At 37.6% G+C, this 25,634-nt stretch overlaps 1 protein-coding gene across 2 annotated transcripts in view; it reads right to left on the bottom strand.

Annotated features, from left to right (window-relative positions):
* lrrc45 (leucine rich repeat containing 45) overlaps positions 1-25,634 on the bottom strand; it is a 70,304-nt gene that overhangs the window by 31,869 nt on the left and 12,801 nt on the right. For both annotated transcript variants that reach the window (XM_059653708.1, XM_059653709.1), the window contains 7 exons: positions 25,196-25,324; positions 21,236-21,348; positions 10,913-10,971; positions 9,917-9,994; positions 6,986-7,121; positions 5,545-5,622; positions 3,526-3,637 (listed from right to left, as the gene is read on the bottom strand). In XM_059653708.1, coding sequence (XP_059509691.1) covers positions 3,526-3,637; positions 5,545-5,622; positions 6,986-7,121; positions 9,917-9,994; positions 10,913-10,971; positions 21,236-21,348; positions 25,196-25,324 — 705 coding nt within the window. The remainder of the gene's footprint in view (positions 1-3,525; positions 3,638-5,544; positions 5,623-6,985; positions 7,122-9,916; positions 9,995-10,912; positions 10,972-21,235; positions 21,349-25,195; positions 25,325-25,634) is intronic.

Here is a 25,634-nt window from a genome sequence, read left to right as displayed (position 1 = left end):
ATTAAGTTGATAGTTATCAGGCAAATGACTCTAAGGAAGTAATGCACTGCACAATAAATGTTAGAGAATTCAAGAGGAATTTTAAAATCCTCTCCCAATTTGTTGATCCAAAAATCTTTATCCTTTATTTCCTGCATTTTTAACCCAATCCAGTAGCATTTATCTGAGACCAATATTAAAACTGTTATATATCTGCTGTTAGGTTGTTCACCGATTGAACAGGTGAAGCATTAGTAAATTTAAGTAACTGTTGTCAATTATGTCCTATTCTTTCAGTTTTAATCTAATCCACTCTTCTCGTTACTGGACGACCCAGACATAAAATTAGATTTTCTTCCACTTTTAGTTCATAACTACACGTACAACATTAAAACAAAAATCAGAACATACGAAATTACTGCAGAATCTGAATGTAGAAAATAAAGTGCATCACTTACACAGGTTTTTGTTTTGCACATTGAACAATACTTTTCAACAATTCATAGATTCATAGAGCAAGGCCAGTGGTGGCAGGATTGAATTGTGCCCACAAATATGCCAGCTATATTTGCGAACATGCGAAGTCTTACCTGCATTGAAGCATGATTTTAATGTAATTACTCTCAGGTTTAAATTCTGGAAGTATACCAATTCATCAAAGCTGATACGGTTCCTTTTTGACATTTTATATAAATGATTTGAATGTGCACATTTGAGGTGTGGTTAGCAAATTTGCAGAAGACACCAAAATTGGAGGTGTAGTGGTCAGTGAAGGTGGTTACCTCAGAGTGCAATGGGATCTTGATCAGATTGACCAATAGGCCGAGGAGTGGCAGATGGAGTTTAATTTAGATAAATGTGAGGGGCAAATCAGGGCAGGACTTAGATAGTTAATAGTAACACTCCTCCTGGAGAGTGTTGCTGAACAAAGAGACCTTGGAGTGCAGGTTCATTATTTCTTGAAAGCAGAGTCATAGGTAGACAAAACAGTGAAGAATGCATTTGGTACACTTGCCTTTACTGGTCAGTGCACAGAGTACAGGAGTTGGATTTCATATTGTGGCAGTCCAGAACAATAGTTAGGCCACTTTTGGAATACTGCGTGCAATTCTGGCCCGCCTACTATAAGTAGGATGTTGTGAAACTTGAAAGGGTTCAGAAAAGATTTACAAGGATGTTGCAGGCTTGGAGGGTTGAGCTATAGGAAGAGGCTAAATAGGCTGAAGGGTGGCGTTAAAGGTTTATAAAATCATGAGGGGCATGGATAGGGTAAATAGACAAGGTCTCTTCCCCCGGGGTAGGGAAGTCCGAAACCAGAGGGCACAGTTTTAAGGTGAGAAGGGGAAGATTTAAAATGGGACCTTAGGGCCAACTTTTTTCATGCAGTGTATGTATGGAATGAACTGGCAGAGTAAGTACAATTACAACATTTAAAAGGCATCTGGGGATGTGTATATGAATAGGAAAAGGTGTTGAGGTATATGGGCCAAATGCTGGCAAATGGAAGTAGATTTATATATGTCAGCACAGATAAGTTGGTCTGAAGGGTCTGTTTCTGTGCTGTATATCTCTATGACTCAATATGTTGACCTACTATTTGCATGCTATTTGAAGTCAATCATAATAACCTGGCTTCTGTGTCACATCTTTCTGTGATAAACACGCAGGAGGAGAATATGTACATATACCCGATGAATTAAAGGGCAACAGTATGAGAACTGATTTGGATCAAGAATTCCTACAGGATTGATTGGTTTAGAATAAAGTGAGCGGCACATACTGCTGGTATTCAGTCTTCCACAGATTAATTTTAAAAGGTGACAAGTTATTAAAAAATGGGCATTAACATGCAAGATATTAAACTGCATCCAATTAATAGTAGTTATTTCATGATGCTGAACAGACAGATATCCAAGTGTTGAATCAGGCAGCAAAAGACTGAGATTTACAGAGATTTTAAATCTTATCGTTTAGCACAAATACCAGTTTCCACCTCATTCTTGTTTCACCTTTCTAACAAAGCCATACCCAATTTTTCAGAAAAAAAACTTAAACAACCCACCACTAAATCACTCTACAAAAGAATCCAGGTCTGGTTATTTTAATCAACCTGTTTAGACATATGCTAGAGGTGTGAAAATATAGGTGGGGTGTGAACCCAGCCCTTCTGGCCCAGAGCTAAGGGCACTGCCACTGCACCACAAGAACCAACTTCTTTTGTGACCCACCTCTAAATTACTTGTTTGATGAATTAAACAAAAATTGGAAGCCCTGCCCACCTAGGCATTGCAACAAGAACAAGAAGAAAAAGGGTAGAGAAAGCATGGTCTAAATCAGAATGGAACTGGAGGGGAAAATAATGCCAACTAGCTCTGCAGTGTCCATCTCTCCCTAAATGCATCAAAACTATTGGTGAACAACATGAGCTCCCTCTCTAAGGGCACCCGGGAAAGAATGCAGACACAAGAGAGGAAAGCAGTTATAATGAAACAAGTTCATTTAAAAAAAATTAAACTGCCATGTAACATAACTAATGGGATAGAATTCAAGTCCCATCTGCTGCAGACATGTGTTATAAAAACTCTGAACAGGTCAATTAGAAAGTAGTGAAGTGGAATTATTTCCCCACCCAGTTCCATTGTGAGTGAGCCCTTCCCCCCCGGCTCACTATCACTGCACGAGGAGATATTTCTAATCAAACTGCTCAGTTATTATTACATACCCGTGAAGCAAGAGCAGATTGAGCCCAGACCTTGCAGCTCAGACGTAGGGACACTGCCACTGCACCACAATAAAACTTCCAATGAGCATCATCTGTTCTCTAACTGAAGCAACTGACCCTTCTGTGCTGCAATAGTAGTGTCCCTATACCTGGTACAGGAGGCCTGGGTTCAAGCTCCATCTGTTCCAGAAGTGTGTAATAATATCTATGAACAGATTGATTAGAAAAATAGGTTGCTCCTTAAAGGGAGAGGTCTTATGGTAAACTGATATAATCCCTACCTCTGAAACAGGATTCAAGTCCCACCTGCTCCTGTTATGTATAATAATACCTCTAAACAGGCTGATTACAAACCGAGACCCTTAAAGGAATTTGTATTTCTAACATTGACACAGGTTGGGACTGTGCAACTCACTAGCTTCAGAGAAGGTTTTTGAATGCTTCACATTGAGTGTAAAGCAAATTTAGATCACAGAAAATATTGAGTTATATCAGGTAAGTAATTAGTAAGGTTAGAAAACAAATAGTTGTCTGTTTTATTTTAAATTCAGTAATGAAAGAGTTTCTTTTTACAAGTATAAAGAAAGAGGAAAGCATTGCTGGAAGTTTTAAGCTAGGTGCTGAGATACATCTGTGTTTTACTGGATTCACTGAATTATAGATAGGCCCCAAAGGATTTTTCAATATGCACCTATTTTTACTTGCCTTAAACTTAAAAGCAGAAGATAAATTATATACAATCGTGGATAACCATAATCTCTTTTATAAAGACACTGATAATACAACTTCTCCAATTATTTCTCTCTAGATTCAAGTTAGATTACCCTCAGTCTGGACTATTCTCTGCTTCATCTCAGCAGTCACACTGGCCAATTCTTGTTTCAGGTGGCAAATCTGATCATGCTGGACTTTACATCGTCGCTCCAATTCATCCATCTGTTTGATAAGCATACAAAATAAGCATCTGCTATAAATTCAGGCAGTGACATTGTAGATGAAGACTATACACCAGCATTGCACTTCTAAATTATTTAGAAGTAGTTTTGACAAATATAAATTTTGATGACTGAAGCAAAACAATAATTTAGTTTTACATGCGGACAATTGGTATATTTTCCTTTGACAAAGATCTTTGGATACAACGCAACTGCTTTTAGAAAGTTTTAAATCTTCAGTATGAAGGCACAAAAAGCACTAATTAAGAAATGCCAATCTAAAAAGATTAGTGGAGGTTCCAAATCCATGGAGTTAAATCATCACGAGAAGCCAGGCCTCTATCTCATGCCTCAGAACTGACTGTGGACATGAGCTGCATTCTATCTCAATATCTTGCATAATAACAGCTGAAAACAGGTACTTGCAACTCCATTTGTTTCAATAAGTATATAGCCTTCTTTTCAAGCGTCAATGGCTGACTGAAAGAAATGTGACCTTCAAAATATATTTGACTTTTCAAAAAAGAACAATGTGATTTAAGATTTCAGTGTCACAAAATTGGTGTCTGGACAGAAAAAAAAAGGGTAAAGCATGGACATTTTGTTTCTGGCAATTCAGATTACAGGATGATAATGAAGGGAAAAATGAAAGAGACCCTGTGGATTACAGAAATGTAACTTATTCATGGGCACAATTAACATTTTGAAAGCAAGTGTGGAGCAACTCATGGATACACACCAAAGAGACAAAACTCAGATAACACATGTTGTCCTTCCCTATCAACTGCATACAGGCATTAACCAAGTACTTAAAAGCACCTGGAGTTGTTTCTCTGGAGCAGTGGATGGTGGGTAATGATTGAGAAGCATAATATGGAGGGGCACAGATAGGGTCGACCGGAAGGAACGTTTTTGTTTTGGTGAAGAGATCAATGACCAAGGGCACAGATTTAAGGTAAGAGACAACAGTTTTAGAGGGGCTGAAAGGAAATTTTATCTTATTTAAGAGGGTGAGAATTCCAGAATTAACTGACACAGTAATGATGGCAGAGGCAAAAACCCTCATAACATATTATTTAGACATAAACATGCAATGCCAAGGCTATGGAGTGAGTTCTGAAGAATAGGATTAAAATCATTGGGTGCTTTGTTTTTGACTGGCACAGACTCAGAGGACGGAAGGGTCGTCTTCTGTGCTGGGGACTTCTATGATTCTATTACCTGCAAGCCTAAAAGAGAACACAGAGATACAAAACATTTAATTTCACATTGACAATACGTTCCAAATTAATATCTTCATGTACTAACCAAGCAAAAAAAAAGAGAAAATCCTAAATCAAACCTTTCAGTTCTGCTCCCAATGTTGTTTCATTCCTTATTCCATCTTCCACCTGAATCTAAATTAGGAACAACTAGAGCTTGGAATATCAATAACTAGCTAAAAATGTACTTGATTCCTTAGAACACTTAGGGACACATTCCAAAGTTCTCACTTTCCCTTCTGAACATTGCAATACAAGTTTGAGAGCCAGGCAAAGGTTTTATCCGAGTAAACTTGCACGTAATTTATGTAATAAAGTGTAAACTTCAAAAATCCTAGATCCAATATATTTTGGAGCAACTAATTATTTCAGGAAGAGGACTTTTTAAAAAATTTCTCTGTTGACAAAATGTAGCCATTGCTGGCTAAGCTCGAGGTGGTAGTGGTGAGAAAAAAAAAAGTGTTCAGTGTTAAATGTTCCACAAATTTCACACCGTAGCAGTTACCAGAACATCTCAATTATGAAAACGGTATTTTTATTTGCCAGCAAGAACATCCTAGGCAAATAGATGTATTCCATAACACATCCAACATGCAAACTTGATTTCTCATACCGGTAGACAATCTGATAGAAAGATGATATCTACCTTGTTTTTGAGTTCCATGTTTTTTCCATTTGCTGCATTTAACTCCCTAGCCAGCTTTGCTTCTCGATTACATGCTTCCTGATGGGGAAAATACATTTCTTCAGTCTATAAATTTTTGGTTAGGATAAAAGGCCAAGAATCAATTATACCACTTTCAGATACATTTTCTGAGAGATTAGTAGTGATTCCTCTTAAAAAAAGTACAGGTCAGGCTTCTTAATGTTCAGTGCACTCAATATACACTGTGTACATCAAGACTGCCTCGGACCTGATCAGTAAATTTAAAAATACTCTGTAGCAGGAAATAAACAGGTGTTCCAGCTGCATATTTTCAGAATTCACTTGAAAACGTCAGCTGTAGCAGCAGCTGCAGGAACCACAGTACACATTACCATCTTTGGAATGTTTCTGCCCACTAGAAACCTTGCAGATTTGATCCCTTCCAAATGATTTTTACATTTGTGCCACTTAACAGGCACCCAATGCATTAAAATGTTCAATTAAAAGCACAAAATAAATCTAAAGTACTGTTCAAGTGGGAAAGGTTATATAGTTCATGATCAGATTTGAAATGCAAGCATTTAACTGATACACACACCATGTGCCAACATGCCAATTTTTCACTGTGGTTCTAAAGTTTTAGAACAATAAAACAATATGCTCTCAAACACTGAGGCCTCAGGTCACTGTGATCAGGCTTATTTTGTACGAGAAGCAGAGCACAGGGGGAGGCAATTCAGGCTATCAGGCCAGCTCAGTCCTTTGAAAGTGCTATCCAATTAGATTAACTTGTCCGTTCTTTACCTATTGCCCTTAGAATGTTTCCTTTTCAATGGAATATATTTTTTTCAACCATTTTAAATTTGTCAGGGCACACCTCTGTGGCTATCACTTCCTGAGGAGGGTTTTTAAATGTGGACCTTCTGGCCCAGCAGTACGGACACTACCACTGCAGAGTAAGACCTGAGTCAGTGTTCAAATATAAAGGAGGAATGCTGCTTTAAACATTTCACTGAAAGACAAAAGTGGCATTTGAACTCATCCATTTTAACAATTAGTAGATAATAATGGGTTAAATGGCCACTTGATCTATCTGACTAGTCACAACTCAGCTGGAAGTTATTTTGTGCAAAAACGTACATAGTATTGTTCGAAGAAGTTTTACAGGACAATGAAACTAACATCAAAATATTTTTCCTAATAAATCTGTTCAGAGATGTTATTACACACTTCTAGAGCAGGTGGGACCTGAATCCAGGTCTCCTGGCTCAGTGGTAAGGACAGTGCCACTGCACCACAAGATCCCTGACTATGAAGCCAATTGCTCATCTTATCCCATGTATATCGTCTGCTGGCCAATTACCTGGAGATAACAACATTCCCAACAGCTCCAAATCTTTCAACTCGCACAGTGAATGTTTTTTAAAGGCACCATTATTACCTCTTGCTCTTTCTTAAGCTCCTTTGAATGTCTCTCTTTCAATGCAAGATTCTCCAATTTTGTCTTCTCAAAGAGCTCTTTTAGGTTATTTGACTTTTGTTCTGATAATGTTAAAGCAGCATCTGTCATTTGCACTCTAGAACAGAATAAATTGGAAAATCTATTTAAGGCAGTAATGAAACAGAATGCAATAAACTGATTTATACTGATTAAGCAATTAGAAATACATAGCAAATGAAAGAAATTAGCACTGGTACACTTAAATGTCACAGAGTTTAAAACTGTAAGATATATCTGCATAATGAATGGAATCCAATTAACAGTAGCAAGTCTCCTAGCCACAGTAACAACATCTTACTTTCAATGCAATTGTATTGGAGCAAACCAAAATTTCCAGAAGAATCCAAGGACATTTCGGGTCCTGTATTGTGTTCTTTCTGGTTATATGTATATGACATAAAATGATTACAGAATACAGCAACAAAATTGATGCCAAGCTCAGAAGAATAAATTATGAAGAAAGATTTAAACATTTCAATGAATGTAAAGCTTAAGTGAATGGGATGGAAGAAAAGGGGCCTTCAAGTATAAAATAATGGAAAACACTCTAGACTACAACTTCCGATACACAGTGAAGAAGCATAGGAACAGAAGACAAAGGTGAATTAGGTGAATTAGTTAAAAGTAAGTTTATGGAAAAAGCAAAAAAAAATTATTTATGCTCAAATAATAAGCTATCAAGTGAGACTGAAACATAACAATTAAGTAATGCAAAGTAAATTTAGATGTCACGGTGAGAAAAGTAACTGAAAAGAATGACGTTTGACGGTCAGAATGGACTTTACTCAGAGAGAACATTACAACACAGTACAGGCCCTTTGGCCCTCGATGTTGCACCGACCTGTGAAACCAATCTAACCTACACTATTCTGTTATCATCTATATGTTTATCCAATAACCATTTAAATGCCCTTAAAGTTGGCAAGTCTACTACTATTGCAGCAGGGCATTCCATGCCCTTACTACTCTCCGAGTAAGGGATCTACCTCTGACATTGTCCTAGATCTATCACCTCTCAATTTAAACCTACGTCCCCTCGTGCTAGCCATCACCATCTGAGGAAAAAGGCACTCACTGTCCACCCTATATAATCCTCTGATCAAATTGTTGTTTGAGTGACAGGCATGGTTGGACCCAGCAGTTCGAGTATCTGTTGTCCTTAAATACTTGTTAGAGATATTCTTTTTCTGTTGTAACCATTTATATCTCTCGATCATAACTTGAACCCATGTCCAACATTTCCCCAGGGATGGAGAGCATCTCATGGTCACTATTTCTAAGAGGTGAGTTTTCCCCTCTCTACTGGGCCAGTATTTATCTCTCAAATCAACATTACTGAAACAGATACTCCAGTCACTTTCCAACAGCTGCTTGTGGGATTTTACTGTGTACAATGTGATACTTCTTTTGCCTCCAGCTGCATATCTTTCACCTGACATGCCAATGCTTATGTTATCCCCAGCAACGTACGAAACTGGGATGTGTGTACCATGGTATTGAAAAATTCAGACATGTATTACATCTCACTAAATATATGCAAATATTATATTCACAGGCACATCCGTGTTCTGGCTAAAGTTAAGCTTTTAAGTAATACAGAACAGTGTCCTGGCAAGAGCATGCCATACTTCAAGTGATCCCAGTGTAAGATGGAGTATGAGACCTTTACAGTTTCTGGTCATAGTGATGATTTGGTAGAGTAATGATATCATAAACACGTGTAACAACAGAGATAACAAAGAGCTGGATGAACACAGCAGGCCAAGCAGCATCCCAGGAGCACACAAGCTGATGCCTCAGGCCCAGACCCTCCACCAGAATACTCATTCCAAAAGATTTTCTCAAGTCAATCCACTACAGAAGCACAAGTGCATAAGCTATTTATACTTGGAAACAAAAATCAAAATCTTGCATTAAAATAGATGGCTTGCAAAGCAGTGAAATCACACTGGCAAAATTATACATTTTGGTCATTTACTGGAGAATGTAATTAGCCTAACCAAATTTCTGAGAAATAACTGGGGTGTTATTTTTAACTTCTCGGCATGAACCACTCCAGAAGAGAAACAACCTGCTACAGGAAAGATGTTGTTAAATTTGAACGGGTACAGAAAAAAATTTACATGGATGTTGCTGGAACTGGAGAGTTTGAGGTATAAGGCAAGGCTGAATACGCTGGGCGTTTTCTCCCCCTGCACCGTCAGAGGATCAGGGATGACTTTATAAAATCATGACAGTCATATATAAAAGGTGAATAGCCATATCTACAGGGCATAGGCTTAAGGTGAGAGGGGAAAGATTTAAAAAGGACCACAGGGACAACTTTTTACACACAGAGGGTGATGCACGTTTGAAATGAACTGCCAGGGTAAGTGGTAGAGGTGGTAATAATTACATTTAAAGAGACATTTGGACACATACATGAATAAGAAAGGTCTGTTTCCATGCTGTGTGACTGCACAATTCCATATATCAGTGACAGTAGGAATTTTGAGCTTCAAATTATGTAAAATATGTTAAACATTAATTTTAAACAGGACAATCATTGCAATTAAACAGGAATGGTCTGTTGTCAAAGGAGCCTGCAAAAGGAACAGAAAACTTAACTGAAAAGCTGCAGCCTTTCCAAGGTCACACAGAGTCAAAACGGAGATATTCTGCAGTCGTGTTTAGTCTTTCCAGTGTAGAAATGAACAGAATATGAACAATGAATATAAAATAATTGCAAATGCTTCTGTCCAATATCAACTGGGTTGACACATCAAATTCATTTTGGAGCGATCTGCTTGAAGCAAATTTTGGAAAACATGCCTGCAAGTGGACTGTAGTACTTTCAAACACTATAGCACCCATAGACAAAATAAATCTTACTTTGCTCGCAAAGAATTGATGATAGAACTCTTCTCAGTTAGTGCTTCCTGTAGCTGTCCAACTTGCATTGCAGCATTTCTAAAGTGAAATAGTTATTGAAAAGACATTAAAAAAATCACCAAATATCAATTTCACTTTAGAGGTGGGCAAATCATTGAAAATTTACTGAAAGACAATTAAAGTTAGATTAAAGTTGAACATAGAATGGCCATATAGATTTAGTTTAAAATAAAAGACTTATTTTTACACTGTTTGTCAACTTCCTCCAATGAAACGAACAAGCAATAAAACTAATATAAACTTCTTTTAATTAACAGATGTGGGTAGTTAGTCTACTTTTAGTTTAATTACGTGATGGAAATCTTTTACTTAAAAACACACAGCGAGTGGTGAGGATCTGCAAGGCACTGCCTGAGAGTGTGGTAGAGACAGATGCAACTTCAAAAGAGAATATGATAAACACCTGAAGAGAAAAAGGAATTGTAGGGTTATAGAAAGCGTAGGTAAGTAGGACTAGCTGATTTGCTGTTGGAGAAAACCAGCACGAGGGTTGAAGGGCCAGTGCTGTAACAATTCCATGGAGGACTCTCCTTCTCAACTTCTCCCCTCTCCCCTCTCCCCTCTCCCCTCTCCTGAGGTGTGTTGATCCTCAGGTTAAAACACCAACAGTTGTTTCTGTCCAATGAGAGCAGTTTAATGGTCCAGTAAAACTATGGTGATTTTACCTGTACTATTGCTCTGAATACAGATTAGCAGTCAGCTGAAAAAACCTGCAACCTGCCCCATCTCCCTCCCCTTACCACTACAACCAAGTTCCTTAAAAAAAAATCAGATATTTGTGACCATTTAAGAAAGTACAAAGCCATTTTGTATCTGGTTTTTCATTTTTCCATCTAGTGCAATGCTTTACCCTTGAACTGACCAAGATCCAGATAGAGAAGTTAACTTGAGTAAATCCTACAAAATAACATTTCACATGGAAAAGATTTCACTGACCTACTGCTTCGTGTCAATTCCTCCTTCTGTTGATCAATTACGCCCATCATATTCAGGAACTACAAATGAATTAGAGGTAGAATTGAGCAGCTATTACAATGCTAAAGGAGTACTTACTCAGAAAAAGCTCAAGGTAAATTCATGAAATATTGAAATGTAATAAAATCTTGTAGTTTACAAATATCAATACTTCTATGAATAAATAGTCATTGCAGCTTTAAAAATATTTTCACCAACACAGTGCCCACTCGTGGATTTCAAAAATAAAATTTGAAACCAATGGGATACGAAATAATGTAGGCTTGTATTTTCATCAAAATACTGATATTAGTCCAACAATACTGTCAGAGTTCAAACGATGATGGTCTGTAAAACATGGCAAGGGCTTTTTTCTGGCTTTCCACCAGCTACTTAGAGATCAAAAGGCAGCCTGCAAATATGGAATAGAAGCACATTATAAAAAAGTCAAAATCTGTACACTACTTGAGGAACTACAGAAGCCCTATGTTAAATGGTTTCTGACATTCTGTTTCAATGTTCCATATGAAAGGTTTGAAAGTGAAGACATTCACAGAGTAAAGATTGGTTAATGTTTTGTAAAAGGACTGATACATGAAAGCACTTTGTGCTGTGATGGGAGCAAGAACTGAGGGCAAGGGGGAAAGTGGAGGGATAGTTTTTGAATTCAGTAGCTCAATGTAAAGTGCTCCAGTTCAAAAATGTAGCAATGATGGTGGTGAGAAATGGTTGCAGTATCTGAGAAGGCACATGCAGACCTACAAAACAAAAGCCATACTTGAATGCATGTTAATAGTATTTAATATTGTAATTTAATTTAATAAAAATTTACTATATTTAAGAGTTTAAAATATTACCTATGCATAAGTGGGTGACAAGTATTCTACCAAAATGGTTGAAATCATTACAGGTAAACCTCAGATGTTGAGAGGTTTCAGAAGGCGTAATGTTCAACTACCAATAATTTGCACGTATGCAGCCTTGTCAAGGCTTTCAAACAATATTGAACATCAAGCCATGTAAGACATTAGGTTATATGATTTAAAACTTTGCCAAAGATGCAAGATTTAAAGTTTTTTTCAAAAAGAGGAGAGAGAAGATCAGAGGTCAAGGGAGGAAATTTCACCATTTGAGGCCAAGGCGGTTGTTGGCACAGTTTCTAGTCGTGGTCATAAGTGATGGGAGAAAGGCTATAACTAGAGAAATATGGACATCTCAGAGGGTTGGACAGCTGGACGAAATGAGCCTATTTTTGAAGGCGGGGGCAGGGTCATGTAGGCTGTACGCTGAACTGTGCAGCAGTAACACAAAACTACAAATATGAAATGTAGACAAACTGCACGTTGAAGACAGTCATAGAATCCCTACAGTGTGGAAACAGGCCCTTCGGCCCACCCAGTCCACACCGAACCTCAAAGCATCCCACACAGACCCACCTCAGTATACCCCACCTAATCTACACATCCCTGAACACTATGCACAATTTTGCATGGCCAATCCACCCTGAATGCATATCTTTGGACTGTGGGAGGAAACCAGAGCACTAGACATTACCATGGAAATATAAAACAATGTTGACAGATATGTCATGATTTTGAATAGGAGAGGACTAAATATGGAAGATTGAAGAAACTTATCAATTTAACTCTTTTCAATGTGGAAACAGCTAAGAAAGAAATTAATGATATAAAACAGTTAGTAAACAATACAGAGGAGGTGGCATAGAATATAATTTCATAATAAACCATCTTGATAGAACACAGAAAGAAGGATCCAGCTTAGAAAAATGAATATTTAAACTTGAGGTTAAGTAGTTATTCTCAATCTTTCTAGAGATTTGAATGGGCTTCCAGACATGGCTGTAAAGCAATGATAATGTTGTGCACAAGAAACATTTGCTTTAAGAAGCAGTGATTGTCGTTCTAGATGTGGACCCAAGAGAGTTGATGATTAATAAGGTTATTCAACCTATATTGTGATTTCTATTGCCATTACATAATCTGCACATTACCTGCGCTTACAAAATAAAATTGTAAAGCGTAACTTATTAGATTGAGCCACCAATAAATTCAAAACTATGTGAATCTTAAATTAATTTCATTTATTTGCCATATCAAAGGCTGTTCCTGATTTTCAACAGAAACAAGAATTAATATTATCCAAAGGCAGCAATTTCAAGTTCTTGAAGAATACAATTACTAAATTAAAAACTGTAGTTTCTAAACTAAGATTCTACCAGCAAACTCCTTTTTTTTCTGAACAGTTATTGTTCAGTGCCAGTTGTACTCTTAATGGTCCCATCAGGAAAACCCAGATCTCATTTACATGATCACTTCAATTTCTCAATAATTGATGATGTATAGTAGGTGGTCCCTGATATTGGAAAATCTAGATCCTAGAAATTGAATGTTGCACAAAACATTCAAAAACACAAAATTTGTTTAAGCTGTGATCCAGATATGCTCAAAAGTTACATAGTTTCTGTACTTTTAAGTGCGTCAAATAATTGAGAATAATACACTTCACCAATCTGCAGTAGTTTACAGCAATATTAAATCATGAGCAGGGAATCCCTAGAATGGATGAGATTATAAAGGATTAAAGTTAGAAAATGTTTGTCATCTTCAGCTTAATACAATTAACTGCCATGTTTTGTGCACAGGTATATGTATTATGTATCAACTACCAGTCATCTAAGATGAAACATTATAAAAAGTTTGTTCTACAGTCTTGAAAACAAAACAAAATGTTGTCTGGTCTTCAGTCCAACAACTACTCAAATCGAGTGTATACAACATAAAAAACATGCCACCCCAGTAAGATTCATAGATAGTCACACTGACACATTAATAGTAGAGGATTTGAGTAAAAAGGAACTTGAAACTCAGTTATAATTACAATCATTACTCACACAACAAAATAATCAGTATGTACATGACACCTGGTAATTACAAACATGCAACCGTGTTGTGCAGAGTGGAATTACCAGGATGTAATTCCAATCAAATCACATAGAGCACAATTTGCTCTTCAATCACTAAGTTCTACAATTTTTTTAAATTGCACAATAGAGTTTTTAAAATAGGTTTTTAAGCAAGTAATTTGATAGAAAATTTCCATTTACAACAATTCAGGTTTGTGTATATTAATTTAAAACCTACATTCAGTCAATGTACAAAATCATGCACAACAGGAGGCGGCGGCAGCAGCCATCCACTTCACTGTATTTGTGCCTGTGATCTGAAACTGCTTTTTTCTCTGCAACCCTGCAGATTCCTCCTTTACAACATGATATTAAATACCCCTTCAAAAATTACCATTACCTCTAGTCTCTCCATCCATTCAAGCAAAACATTCAAAATTATAACACCAAACCTCTTGGATTTTTCTGATCATAAATTGGTACATTTTGGTTAGCAGCCTGCATGGGTTTCCGCCAGGTCCTCCCCATTTCCTGCCACAATTCAAAGATGTGCGCGTTAGTTGGATTAGTCATATAAAATTGCCTCTCGGTCCAGGCGAAGTGAATTAGCCATGGTAAATGTGGGGCGTGGGAATGAGGGTTTCTGGGTGGGATGCTCTTCAAAGGTTGGTGCAGACTCAACAGGCCAAATGCCCTCTATCCACACTGCAGGGATTCTGCAAATCTTCCTGCCAGTAGAAAAAGGTTTCTTCACATCTATCAAAACGCCTTACAAAATTTCAAACATTTATTAGATAGACATAACTTTTGTTTTATTCTCATTTCCTTCACAGAAGGGAATTTCCTTTTGAAAAAATTAGGAAGACTTCAATCGTTTAAACCTAATACAGTATTCATATCACATAGTCATTACCATTCTCAGTGTAATTTCTTTTGCATATTCCCAGAAACAAATTTTTGTCCATTTGTAGTCTAAATGACTAACGTCAAGTAATGTAGTTTGTTCAGTTCTGAACAGAATGGACTATTTGTAATTTATTCATTGGAAGTAACGTGAACTCCCTAGAGTCTTCCTAGTTTCCAAATAATTGAAGAATAACAAGTCAGTTTGTGTTGCTGATGCCAAAATCTATGAATAAAATTTGATAAAAGAAAATAATTACACTATCAAAGATGGTCAAACATACGAATGGGTTAGATCAATAAAGCTTACAATATCAGAGTTCACAAGATAGGAAGTATTTTAACAACTAGCCTGTTAACCCTGATCTCATTCTACTGTCTTTAGTATAAAATTTGCAAATTTGAGTAAAAGGTAAAGATAAAGTCACTATAGTTCAACTGGGCCACAGAGCTGCTCTCTCACTAGAAGGACTACTGGTGATGGTTCAACTTGAGGGTAACCATACTTCAGTGCAACACGAGTTTTTCATGTTAACTTCAACCAGTGCAGGAACTGAACCTATGCTGTTGGCGTCACTCTGCATCACAAACTAACTGTCCAGTCAGCAGAGCTAACCAACCCCCAAATGTGAATACATCCCAAAAAGAATCTGTGTATTTACCTTGATTAGGAACACAACTGGGTAAGGCTAGCATAGTACAGAAGAAGAACAGGATGAAATACTAATCTGTCAATTCAAATTTCATGGCCAGGGCATGCAACTGCCAATTAGACATTATTTTCCTCTCTAATCCCAAAATAACTAACAATACAATATCCATTTATTGTCACGTGTACTCCATTGTAGGAGTCCAGTGAAAATTTTTTTACTACATCTGCCTTCTTATGGCGACATCTTCGGCGCAGGTACCTAGGTACAATTCTTGGATACAGCAGAGGAATAGAAGTAGTTGCTTAATTACAGAGTTGAAAATAAGTTAAAAGTAGGAAAATATGAAGGGGTTAACATTACAGAGTTTTATGCTAAGTTCTAAGGTAAGGATTGTCCCCTCACACCGGTCTCCATCCAGACTTGCTGCCTGTGCAATGTTCTGGGGCTGCTTCCCACGTACTGCTGCAGGGCTTCTTCTCTCTGCTGCACTGGGCTCATTGCTCGCAGTGTTCTGGGGCTCACAGGGTATGCCTGAAGGCTCCAGAGCGCAAGGCCACACTGCCCGTGCTGGTTCCACCATGGGACTCAGCCCGTGCGCTCCCTGTCTGCCATGTGACTCAGCCTGTGCCCACTTTGGTCTGCTACGGGACTCAGTCTGCCCTCTCAACTAACACAATACCTTCAATGCCATGAGATCAAATATTACTCAGGGTTAGGTTTCACTGACGTTCAAGACTATCTCACGTAACCAATTTATTGAATGCCGATGACCAGTCTCTGTAAACAAGTATTTAAACTATTTCAACTTTCCCTCCATAATATTAGTGGCTGTCCCAGGCTATTGCTGGATAAGTATAGCCAATATTCTTTCAATGCACCTTTCAGAACCACCTACTTGTACAGTTTGATAGTGTAAACTTCAGACCTCTAATAACTGCTCATATATTGAAATAAATTGCAATAACTCTGTCTGGAACACACAACGAAAGGGACAAGGACAAACCGATACAGAAACTGAAAGCAATTAGCCATATCTGGGAAAATAAGGAATCGAGGCTATGTAAACAAAACTGTTTTGACACCTACTTGGTACCTGGGTGCCTCATGCCACAAAGATAAATTACTGCCCTGCAGAAGAATTTAAGGAGTCAAATCACAGAAAAGCTGTGTCTTCAAACAGACAGTTAAGGTGAAACGTAACAAGGAACAAAGAAATCACTTCTGATAAGGAAGCAAGATGCATCTCAAGGACTCCAAATGAGTAATCAACATTTTGGATGAAAGGAATCTCAAGAATCATCAATATCACATCACAGACCTGAAAGATGAAAAAAAAAGTATCAGAATCCAACATGAGAACAATTTGGCTGCAGAACTTCTGAGAACAATAGTGCACAATGATTGAACCCTGAACACTTCCAGAGACAGACATTGTTAGTTGGAATCATAGCTAAATTCCACCATTAATCAAATAATAGCAAAGTTGAGCTGTGAGGCTTAACTTGCTTACTTGAGGGTTCCTAATGTTCTAATGTTGCTACATTCAATAAAGTTCAAATAATTTTTTCAGCACTTGATTTCTGTGAGATTTCTTAGTAAGTAGCTGAATTAACGGTAACTTGTGGTGATTTACCTGCAACAATAGTTTGAGCCAGGCAGCTTAAACAAATAAGTGCAAGACACCTGAAATAGTCAAAACAATCTTTAAGCAAAGTTTCGGGGTGGTGCAGCAGCTCAGTAGTGAGCACTGCTGCCTCACAGTGCCAGGGACCCATGCTCGATTCCAGCCTCAGGCAACTGTGTGGAGTTTGCAGATTCTCTTAGTGTCTGCGTGGATTTCCGCCAGGTGCTCTGGTTTCTTCCCACAGTCCAAAAATGTGCAAGTTAGATGGACTGGCCATGCTAAACTACCCATAGTGTTCAGGGATGCATAGGTTAGGTGCGTTAGCCATGGGAAATGCAGTGTTACAAGACAGGAGGATGGGTCTGGGTGAGACGCTGTTTGGAGGGTTGGTGTGGACTTGTTGGGCTGAATGGACTGTTTTCACACTGTGGGTCTTTTATATATAAAAAAGACTTGCCATGTCCCACCAGTCACAGCATTACAAATGTAATCCAAAATGAAAAAGGGGAAAGTGAATAAACATATGTTTAACAGGATGAACAAAGAAATGGGACTGAATGATAAGTTATTTGATAGTAAAGCCTAATTGGCCAAATGGTCTTTATCTTTATTGTGAAATATTATGGCCAGTAAAAACATAATATCATAAATAGAAATTGGAGTAGGCTACGTAGCTATTTCATCCATTTATTGAGATCACATTCAATAAGATTACAAATGATTGAGCTCAAAGTCCATTTGCTTGCCTAATCCCAAACAATTTATTCTGACAATTTTAACTGACTGCCTTCTGCGATAAAGAATTCCAAAGATTCACAAGTGTCCAAGTGAAGAAATTCCTTATCTTGTTCTTAATTGATCAATGCCTAAGCCAGAGACTATGGGTTGTACACTTTCCATGCAGGAAAAATAGCCTCACAGCAACTAGCCTGTAAGTGTTCCAAATATATTTACACCCTGAATGACACTTTCTAATTATTCTAACGCCAGAGAGTATGACTCAGCCTATTCAGCCTCTCACCAGAAGACAACACTGGTACATGAGCCCTGAGTACTGGAATGGTGATGGAACCAAGCTCTTTTCACCAGACCCATCAAGACACTTCAAGTCCTCCTTGCACCTCAGAAAGGTGAAGAGGCGGTGAGGGGGCAAGTGGAGTGACTTAGCAGGTAGGTACCATGTCATCAAATCAACAATGGCCTACTAAACAGGAGCAGTGATCAGATAGATGTATCTTGTCCAGCTGAGGTGGCTAGAGTTAAATGGTGTTGGCAAGGATGTGAGTAACACTGTATTTTTGTCCCTCAACAGCAGTTGGGATATTCCATTCACCTACATACGTTCTGGTCTGCAGAACTGTCAAATCACTTCAAGGGCAGGAACAGCTCCACTGTGGCTATAGATTTGACATTGGCACTTACACATCTCTCCACGCTGACGATGCACCCTCTAATATTTACTGTCTATTCACTGCTTTCACCTGCACCCAATCCACTTTTACAATATTGGTAACTGTATCTTCAGCTCAGATTAAAATAAATTTTTACTGCCTACCCTTCAGTTTTCAGCATAAACAGCGTTTTGTTTTGAACACATCTTGAAAACACAACATGGGAAATTTATTTGTGATAAATTAACAAAAGCATCTCATCAATATCAAGTTAAACAACTTTTTTTTAATAAATACATACAGTCTCTCTCTCTCTCTCTCTCTCTCTCTCTCTCTCTCTCTCTGTCAACTGTGCTACCACAGCTATTTCAAAGAAAGAAACCTTTAAAATACCAACTCAAATACAGGTCACATTACTTTCTACACGACTGCACCACACAGATAAAAATGAAACATTCAAAGTTTAAAAAGTGCTCTAAGAAAATCTCAAGAACCCGCCAAACAAAGATTATTTTGTTTCCTGAATTTATCCCTCCCGTGGCCCCAGAAACATTGATAGAAAATCATCCAATAATCAAAAGAAGAAAAGAAATACATGCACACTGTGGTAAGCACCTAATCTATTTTGGTATCTAATTAAAAAGGCAGAAGTTGTCTGCCAAGGTTAAATTATGCCAAATTTGGGAAGATGAATCTTGGGAGGAGGCATAATTGGACAGACAATCAACGAGTTGAAACTGTTTCTATGCCATAATAAGTGAATTCTTAAGGTTGGAGAAAGAAAATCTTGACATACAAAAGTACGAATCCAGAATAAAGCAGTATGTGCAGGTTGTGCTGCAAGTAGCTATATGGTTCATTTGATTATTTCCATCACTCCCGCCTATATTTATGCAGAGAATCAAAGAATAATGTTCGTGCAGGGGTATAGTGCTATGGTATTTCTTTTTATCATTTATCTCTTGGTTTCACAAATTTTCTTGAAATATGCATATGTTTAATAATGGACCTATTCTTAGCTGTGCTTTGAAGTGAGATATATTGAAATAATTTCAGGTACTCCTATATTCATGCTTTTAGTTACCATGGAAACATAGCAATTCTGATGGGTTACAAATCATCCTATTCAGCACAATTACTGACATATTAATGGTTATATTTGTGTAGTGTCTTAAGATGTCACAGCACCATCCTCAGTCTGCTCAATCACGTGCGATTTTACATTATTTCTACATTTTTACTCAGTGTAAAGAGACACTAGTTTACAGAAACATGGCACAGGATTTATTTAACATGAACAAGTCAGATTTAGGATTCAAATGAAAACAAAGATGCTGAAAAAGCTCAGCAGGTCAGGCAAAATCTGTGAAGGAAAAAACAGAGTTAACATTTCAGGTCCGGTGGCCCTTCCTCAGAATTAATAGCAGCTGGGAAAATGTCAGTTTTATATGCAGAACAAATGGGATGAGGATGGGGCAGGGAGTAAATGATAGGATAGAGTGTAAAGAGAGAGAAGAGTAGTTGGACAAACAAAAGAGTTGATTATGACGTGGGATTTATTTCACTTAGGAAGAAACTTTTTAAAAAACTTATTTTATAATGGTATTCACAGAATCAGAATCATACAGCATGGAAACAGATTATTCGGTCCAATTTATCTGTGGTGACCAGACATCCCAATCTGACTGAGTCACATTTGCCAGCATTTGGCCACTATCCCTCTATTCAAATATTCATCCAGGTGCCTTTTAAATGTTGTAATCATCCACCCTACATCACTTCTTCTGGCAGGTCCTTCCAGACACGCACCACCCTCTGCATAAAGAAAAATATCCCTCAGGTCTTTTTTAAAAGGCATTTAGATGGAAATTTGAACACAGGGATAATGGCCAAGTGCTGTCAAATTGACTAGGTCAGATTGGGATGTCTGGTCATTGCAGACGAGTTGGACAGAAGGATCTAATTGAACTTGGGGCCCCAGTGCTAGCCACTATGCAACCTGCTTTATATATTTCTGCAAATATATTCTTATTGCAAAGCAGATAGATAGATGAACATCAAGATAATTTTTTTTGAAGAGGTGTTAACATCTGGTTCTGGTTTAAGGAAAACATTATTGACTTAATTGGGTCTTTTCAAATTTGAAGTGTAAGGTTTGATTCTTATATGTCAATTTGATTTTGAAAGAACAAATTTCATTTTACTTTACTACAAAATCATACACAGATTCTGTGGTTTTCAGCAAAAACATCACACAAACACATACCATGATACAGAAACCAAATGACAGCAGAGTCACTTTGGTCAAAAAACATAAGTTGGAGGTGTCTTTAAATCATATAATTGTAATTTTTAAAATAAATTTTGTTAATTTCTTACAGTGCAAGTCATGATTCTTTTCTGCTATTCCAAAAACTTGGAATGCCCGAGATCAAATTAAAATTCAATACATTTCAATAACAAAGGCTACTCAACCTTCAAGAAACATCAAACTATTAGATATTGCTCTTTAACAACACATTCCAGTTACCAAGTGCAAATACATATTAAGACAGAAATGTAACATATACATAATGGAATATTTCTATTGACTATTAGAATATAACTGATATGCCGCAAATCATTTAGCATGTGTTTAAAGGCCACGACAGTCACTTGCTCTGTTGAACTATTACCACTTTATTGGATTTCCCACTTTTACTCAATTTACAGTCATCTGAAAAGGATAAAGTTTTCTGCCAATATGACTCAATAATATCTTGCATTTACATTTCACATTTAGCTGTCACAGTTGGTTCACGAAGAAGTTACCTGCTTGTTTTTCTCCACTTTCAAACAGTGGATCTCATTGCTGAGGATTTTTGAACGTGATCTGCTCTCTCTCAAGGTTGTTTGACAGTCTGAGTTATGACTTACTGCTTGCTCTGTTAGCACACAAACACACTACTGAGCCAAGTTCATACAAAGCACAAACTGCAGTTCCATAGTTGAAGCAGGATAGTGTTTTAGCTAGATATGCACAAATAAAAGATCATGAAACTCAACATAACATACAAACGCAATCCTGCACAAAATTTTCAATGAGGCATAAAGCAGACGAGAATGGATCACCTGAGATATGGGAACTGCAGATGCTGGAGAATCCGGAATGGATCATCTACCTGTTACACACCCTGCCTGACCTCCTTTCTATGCTCATGCTAGGTCAGGGGCAGGAAGGAGTGTGCATACACAGAAGTACTAATTCCCTGTCTATATAGTGGAACACCAATCAGTATAGGAATTTAACAGGCAGCCAATTGATTTTTAGCCACTTTTACACCCCTTTTGAAGTTGAAAGTTTGTGTATTAAGAGCACGTCCATTTCAATGAAATCTCCCTCTCATCCTATAAAGTTAAGGGATTGCCTCTGTTGTCAAGAATATAATTTAAGATCATTTTAAACAATCGCACTAATCGTATAAATTAAAGTCAAGTGTAAATGGATATTGATACTTAACTTCCAATTACTGAGCTCATATAAAGAGACACTTATTGACACAGGTTGGGTTTATAGAATTAGGAATTATACATTTGCAATGTTTTACTTCCTGTAAAACCTAAAGCTGAGATTTTGGTCTCTTTCTTCATTCATCAACTGGCTGTCAGAAGATTTAACATAGTCTAAGTGGGCAGAGGTATCAAAAGCTTGGAGCTGGTACAGTTATCAAGTGATGACAGCAAAGATAAATGACATTTACAACGCATTGTGCACATGCAAAATTTGTGGAAATGAAGTTGTGTTGAAACTGCAATTCAAACCTTATCAATGTCCAGTTGTTCCACTATTTCACAATTAGCTCACCGTATAAATTAAGTAGATTAAGTAGCATGTGAGCCAATAAATATTGTCTGGTATAAATTTATAGACAAGTCAAAAACAAAGTCTTCTTTCAATTCTGTTCACAGCATCTACAGTGGAAAGATGAGCAGTTTTAAGCATTGCTGAAAAAGACACTTTGAAGTTTTCCATCTTTGCACCCATCAGGACAATTCACAAGAATTGCCGTAAAGAGAAACCCAATACATTTACTGTATCAGAGGAGAGTGCCGATTATATGGCAAGCAGACTCTGATTGGTGGAGGCATTCCACGGGAATGCAGCAGTTAATAATGATCAATGGTTAACTGCCAAGCTAAACTGATTTTTAATCGGGCAGATTGACTTTAATTGGTCATGATACTTTTCTATAAACGAACAAGTGAATAGTTGTCACCAATTTTGTTGAGGTGAAACAGTCACAGGGCTCGTGCATGCTATTCTGTATTTGAAGAACAGAGGCCTAATATTAACATATGGAGACTGTATGTCCCCAATTCTACCACATAGAAGCAACGTGAAGCAGCTAGCTGTCAATATGAAATAGGGTGCTTCAAAGTAATCCTGATGATGGCTGTGAAGATTCAATCATTTCTCAATCTATTGTGAAAACTCATAAGTCCTCAAGGAGGTCACTCTTGGTTCTGAAAGCTTTCTAATCAACTTTAGAATAAGGCCCGGGTGGGGTGTCATTAGGTCGCAGTAACTGAGGCCAATGACTACAGGGGCACACTAAACTTGTCTTGGGTTAGGGCAGGGCAGGAAGCAGCTCTGTGGTCTGCGATTATGAGCAACATGCAGAGCCAGCTGTTTCAGGGTGATTGCAATGCAGTTGCAACACAAATGCTTTTCATTACCAGCAGGATGATGCTGGGAAGCTAAACAATATGCCCTGTATGTCACACAAATTAGCAATATAGGATTATCCAGCAAGTGTGAGAGAAGAATTATACTGACAACCAATTTAGGATTGTCAGTTAGGTTCACAATGTGTACAAGACATTTATATTACTACACTGGGTTCTATCTTTACAGACAGAAGAATATGTGTGCAGACTGTATCTGTGCAAATTCACCAAAATAGCAACAGTGTTTTGCTATAAGGGCAGTGTCTCAGTGCACTTATTTAAGATCTTATCAAAGCCTGGGGGTTAACTGTCAATCATCATTACCTGATGCATTCTCCACGGCAGTGTTTCTACCCTTCAGAACTTTTCCCTCTCTCAGTCTAATTGCAGGTTTCTTCCTTTTTTTGGCAATCTTGCAAATTGTCCTGATGAGTGCAAGACTAAAAACTCCAATAAAATGTAAGTTTTACAGCAGTACTCAAGTTCTATACACTACCAAATTGCTATTATCAGTTTTCTCAATCTGCTTTGGATTCCTAAAACAAGATAGAAAAACGATACCAGCTTGATCAACTATTACCAAATGATGAGCGGGGGCATAAGGAAAAAACATGGACAGGAAGTATAAGTGGTCTTATAGTTGAGGTGAAAGCATAGCATGAATGCAGCATTTCGGATGGAAATTCACTGGCCCGAAATGTCAACTGTGTATCTCCACAGATGCCATCTGACTTACTAAGTATTTCCAGCATTTTATTTTTTAATTGCAGATTTCCAACATCTGCAGTGTTTTGTTTTTATGCTGATATATCAGTGATATTTCCTTTGTACTCCTTGCTAGTCAATTCAAGTGGATGTTAAAAGAATGCACAGGAGCTGCTGGAAAAGGAAGAGGGAGTTCTCCTGGTGTTCTGGCCAGTATTACTTTCAGTTACCTCTCAAACCAGATTAACCTGTTAGTTACCTCAGTGCTGTTTATTTCCTTGATCATTGCACTTAAGTTTAAAACAAAACTCTTGAATTTGATTGTCATGCATCGCTCCCCATATCCCTGCACACCATTTCTTCTGCCTTTATTCAGAGACAATTTACTAGAATGGTTTCAGGAATGAGGAACTTCAGTTACGTGGATATTTTGAACAAGCTATGCTTGTTCACCTTAGAAGAGAGAAGGTTGAGAGATGATTTGACAGATGTGTTCAAGTATCTAGGCAGGTTAGATAGATAGAGAGAGACAAACAAATAGAAAATGTTAAAGAAACTCAGCAAGTCTGGCTGCATCCGTGGAGAGAACAGAGTTAACATTGTGATCCTTCTTTAGGGATAAATGAACCTTTTGTTGGTAGAACCACAGAACAGAGAAGGAAAATGATTGGCAAATGAACCAAAAGCGACAGGAGGAGAATCATACTTTTAAACTCAAAGTATAATTAGTGTGTTGCCTGAAAGATTGTTGGAAGCGGACTCAATTGTGGCTTTCAAAAGGAATTAGTTAAGTACTTGAAAACAAAAAAAATATGCAGGGCTACTGCTAAAGAGTAGAGGAGCAACATTAGGTAGAATTCTCTCAGACTCGCATTGACTCAAGGGATGAAGGAACTCTTTTCTACGCACGTTATTCTTAAAATTAAAAAAGGAAGATATGGTTTCTGAAGCACAGAACACTTTGGTTTAAATACGAACTTGATAAGATTTTAAAAGAAGTGAATCGAAAAAGATAAAAGTCTAATTTGTGAGTGAGGGAGAATTTAATCAAATATCTAAAACCAAAATGTAACTCAGATTCAATGAGAGCATGCTTACATGGTTACTCTCTGTAGACACTGTTAATCAACCTGTTCAAATGTGTTTTGATCCACCTTTGGAGCAGGTGGCACTTGAACACTACCACAGTGTGACAGGAAACCCATGGCATCTCTGTATGCCTGGCATCCAGGGCACGCCACTGCACAAACTAATAACTCATCAATCAACTGAACAGATAGTCAATAGGTTTTATTTCATTCAAGGATTTGTCACTTCTCTAGGTTCACTTACATTAAAACAAAATTTAATTTTACCTACCTATAGCTTTCAATAAATCACTGGGGATGTTATTTCCAGCCAGTTCAAGACGCATTAAGGTTTTGTTTTGTTGTAATGCACAAAGTAATGCTCGACCGCCTAAGAGGCCAACATTATTCCAACGAAGGTCTATAAAATCAAAAGAAAGATTCCAGAAGCCACAATGTGCAGTGAGAGAATGACATCACAGGGACAGTTATCTGCAGTTTTTCCAAGCTGTCAAATTAATTCACTAACATCCTCTTCCCTTTACTGATGAATTACTCTAGGTTTAGTTTTAGAAGCACATATTTAGATAATACGCTACCCAACATTACTTTGTTTTGAAAATGTGATTTATTACTTACAGTAGGCAATTAAAAAACCCCGCAATTTTTCCAAACCTTGAAGAAGCGAAACTTGTCAACTGTGAATTAAACGGCTATATAATGCTTAAGGA

The sequence above is a fragment of the Stegostoma tigrinum genome, chromosome 22 (assembly GCF_030684315.1).
Source record: "Stegostoma tigrinum isolate sSteTig4 chromosome 22, sSteTig4.hap1, whole genome shotgun sequence".
Taxonomy (NCBI): Eukaryota; Metazoa; Chordata; class Chondrichthyes; order Orectolobiformes; family Stegostomatidae; genus Stegostoma; species Stegostoma tigrinum.
This window is presented reverse-complemented; position numbering and strand designations above follow the sequence as displayed.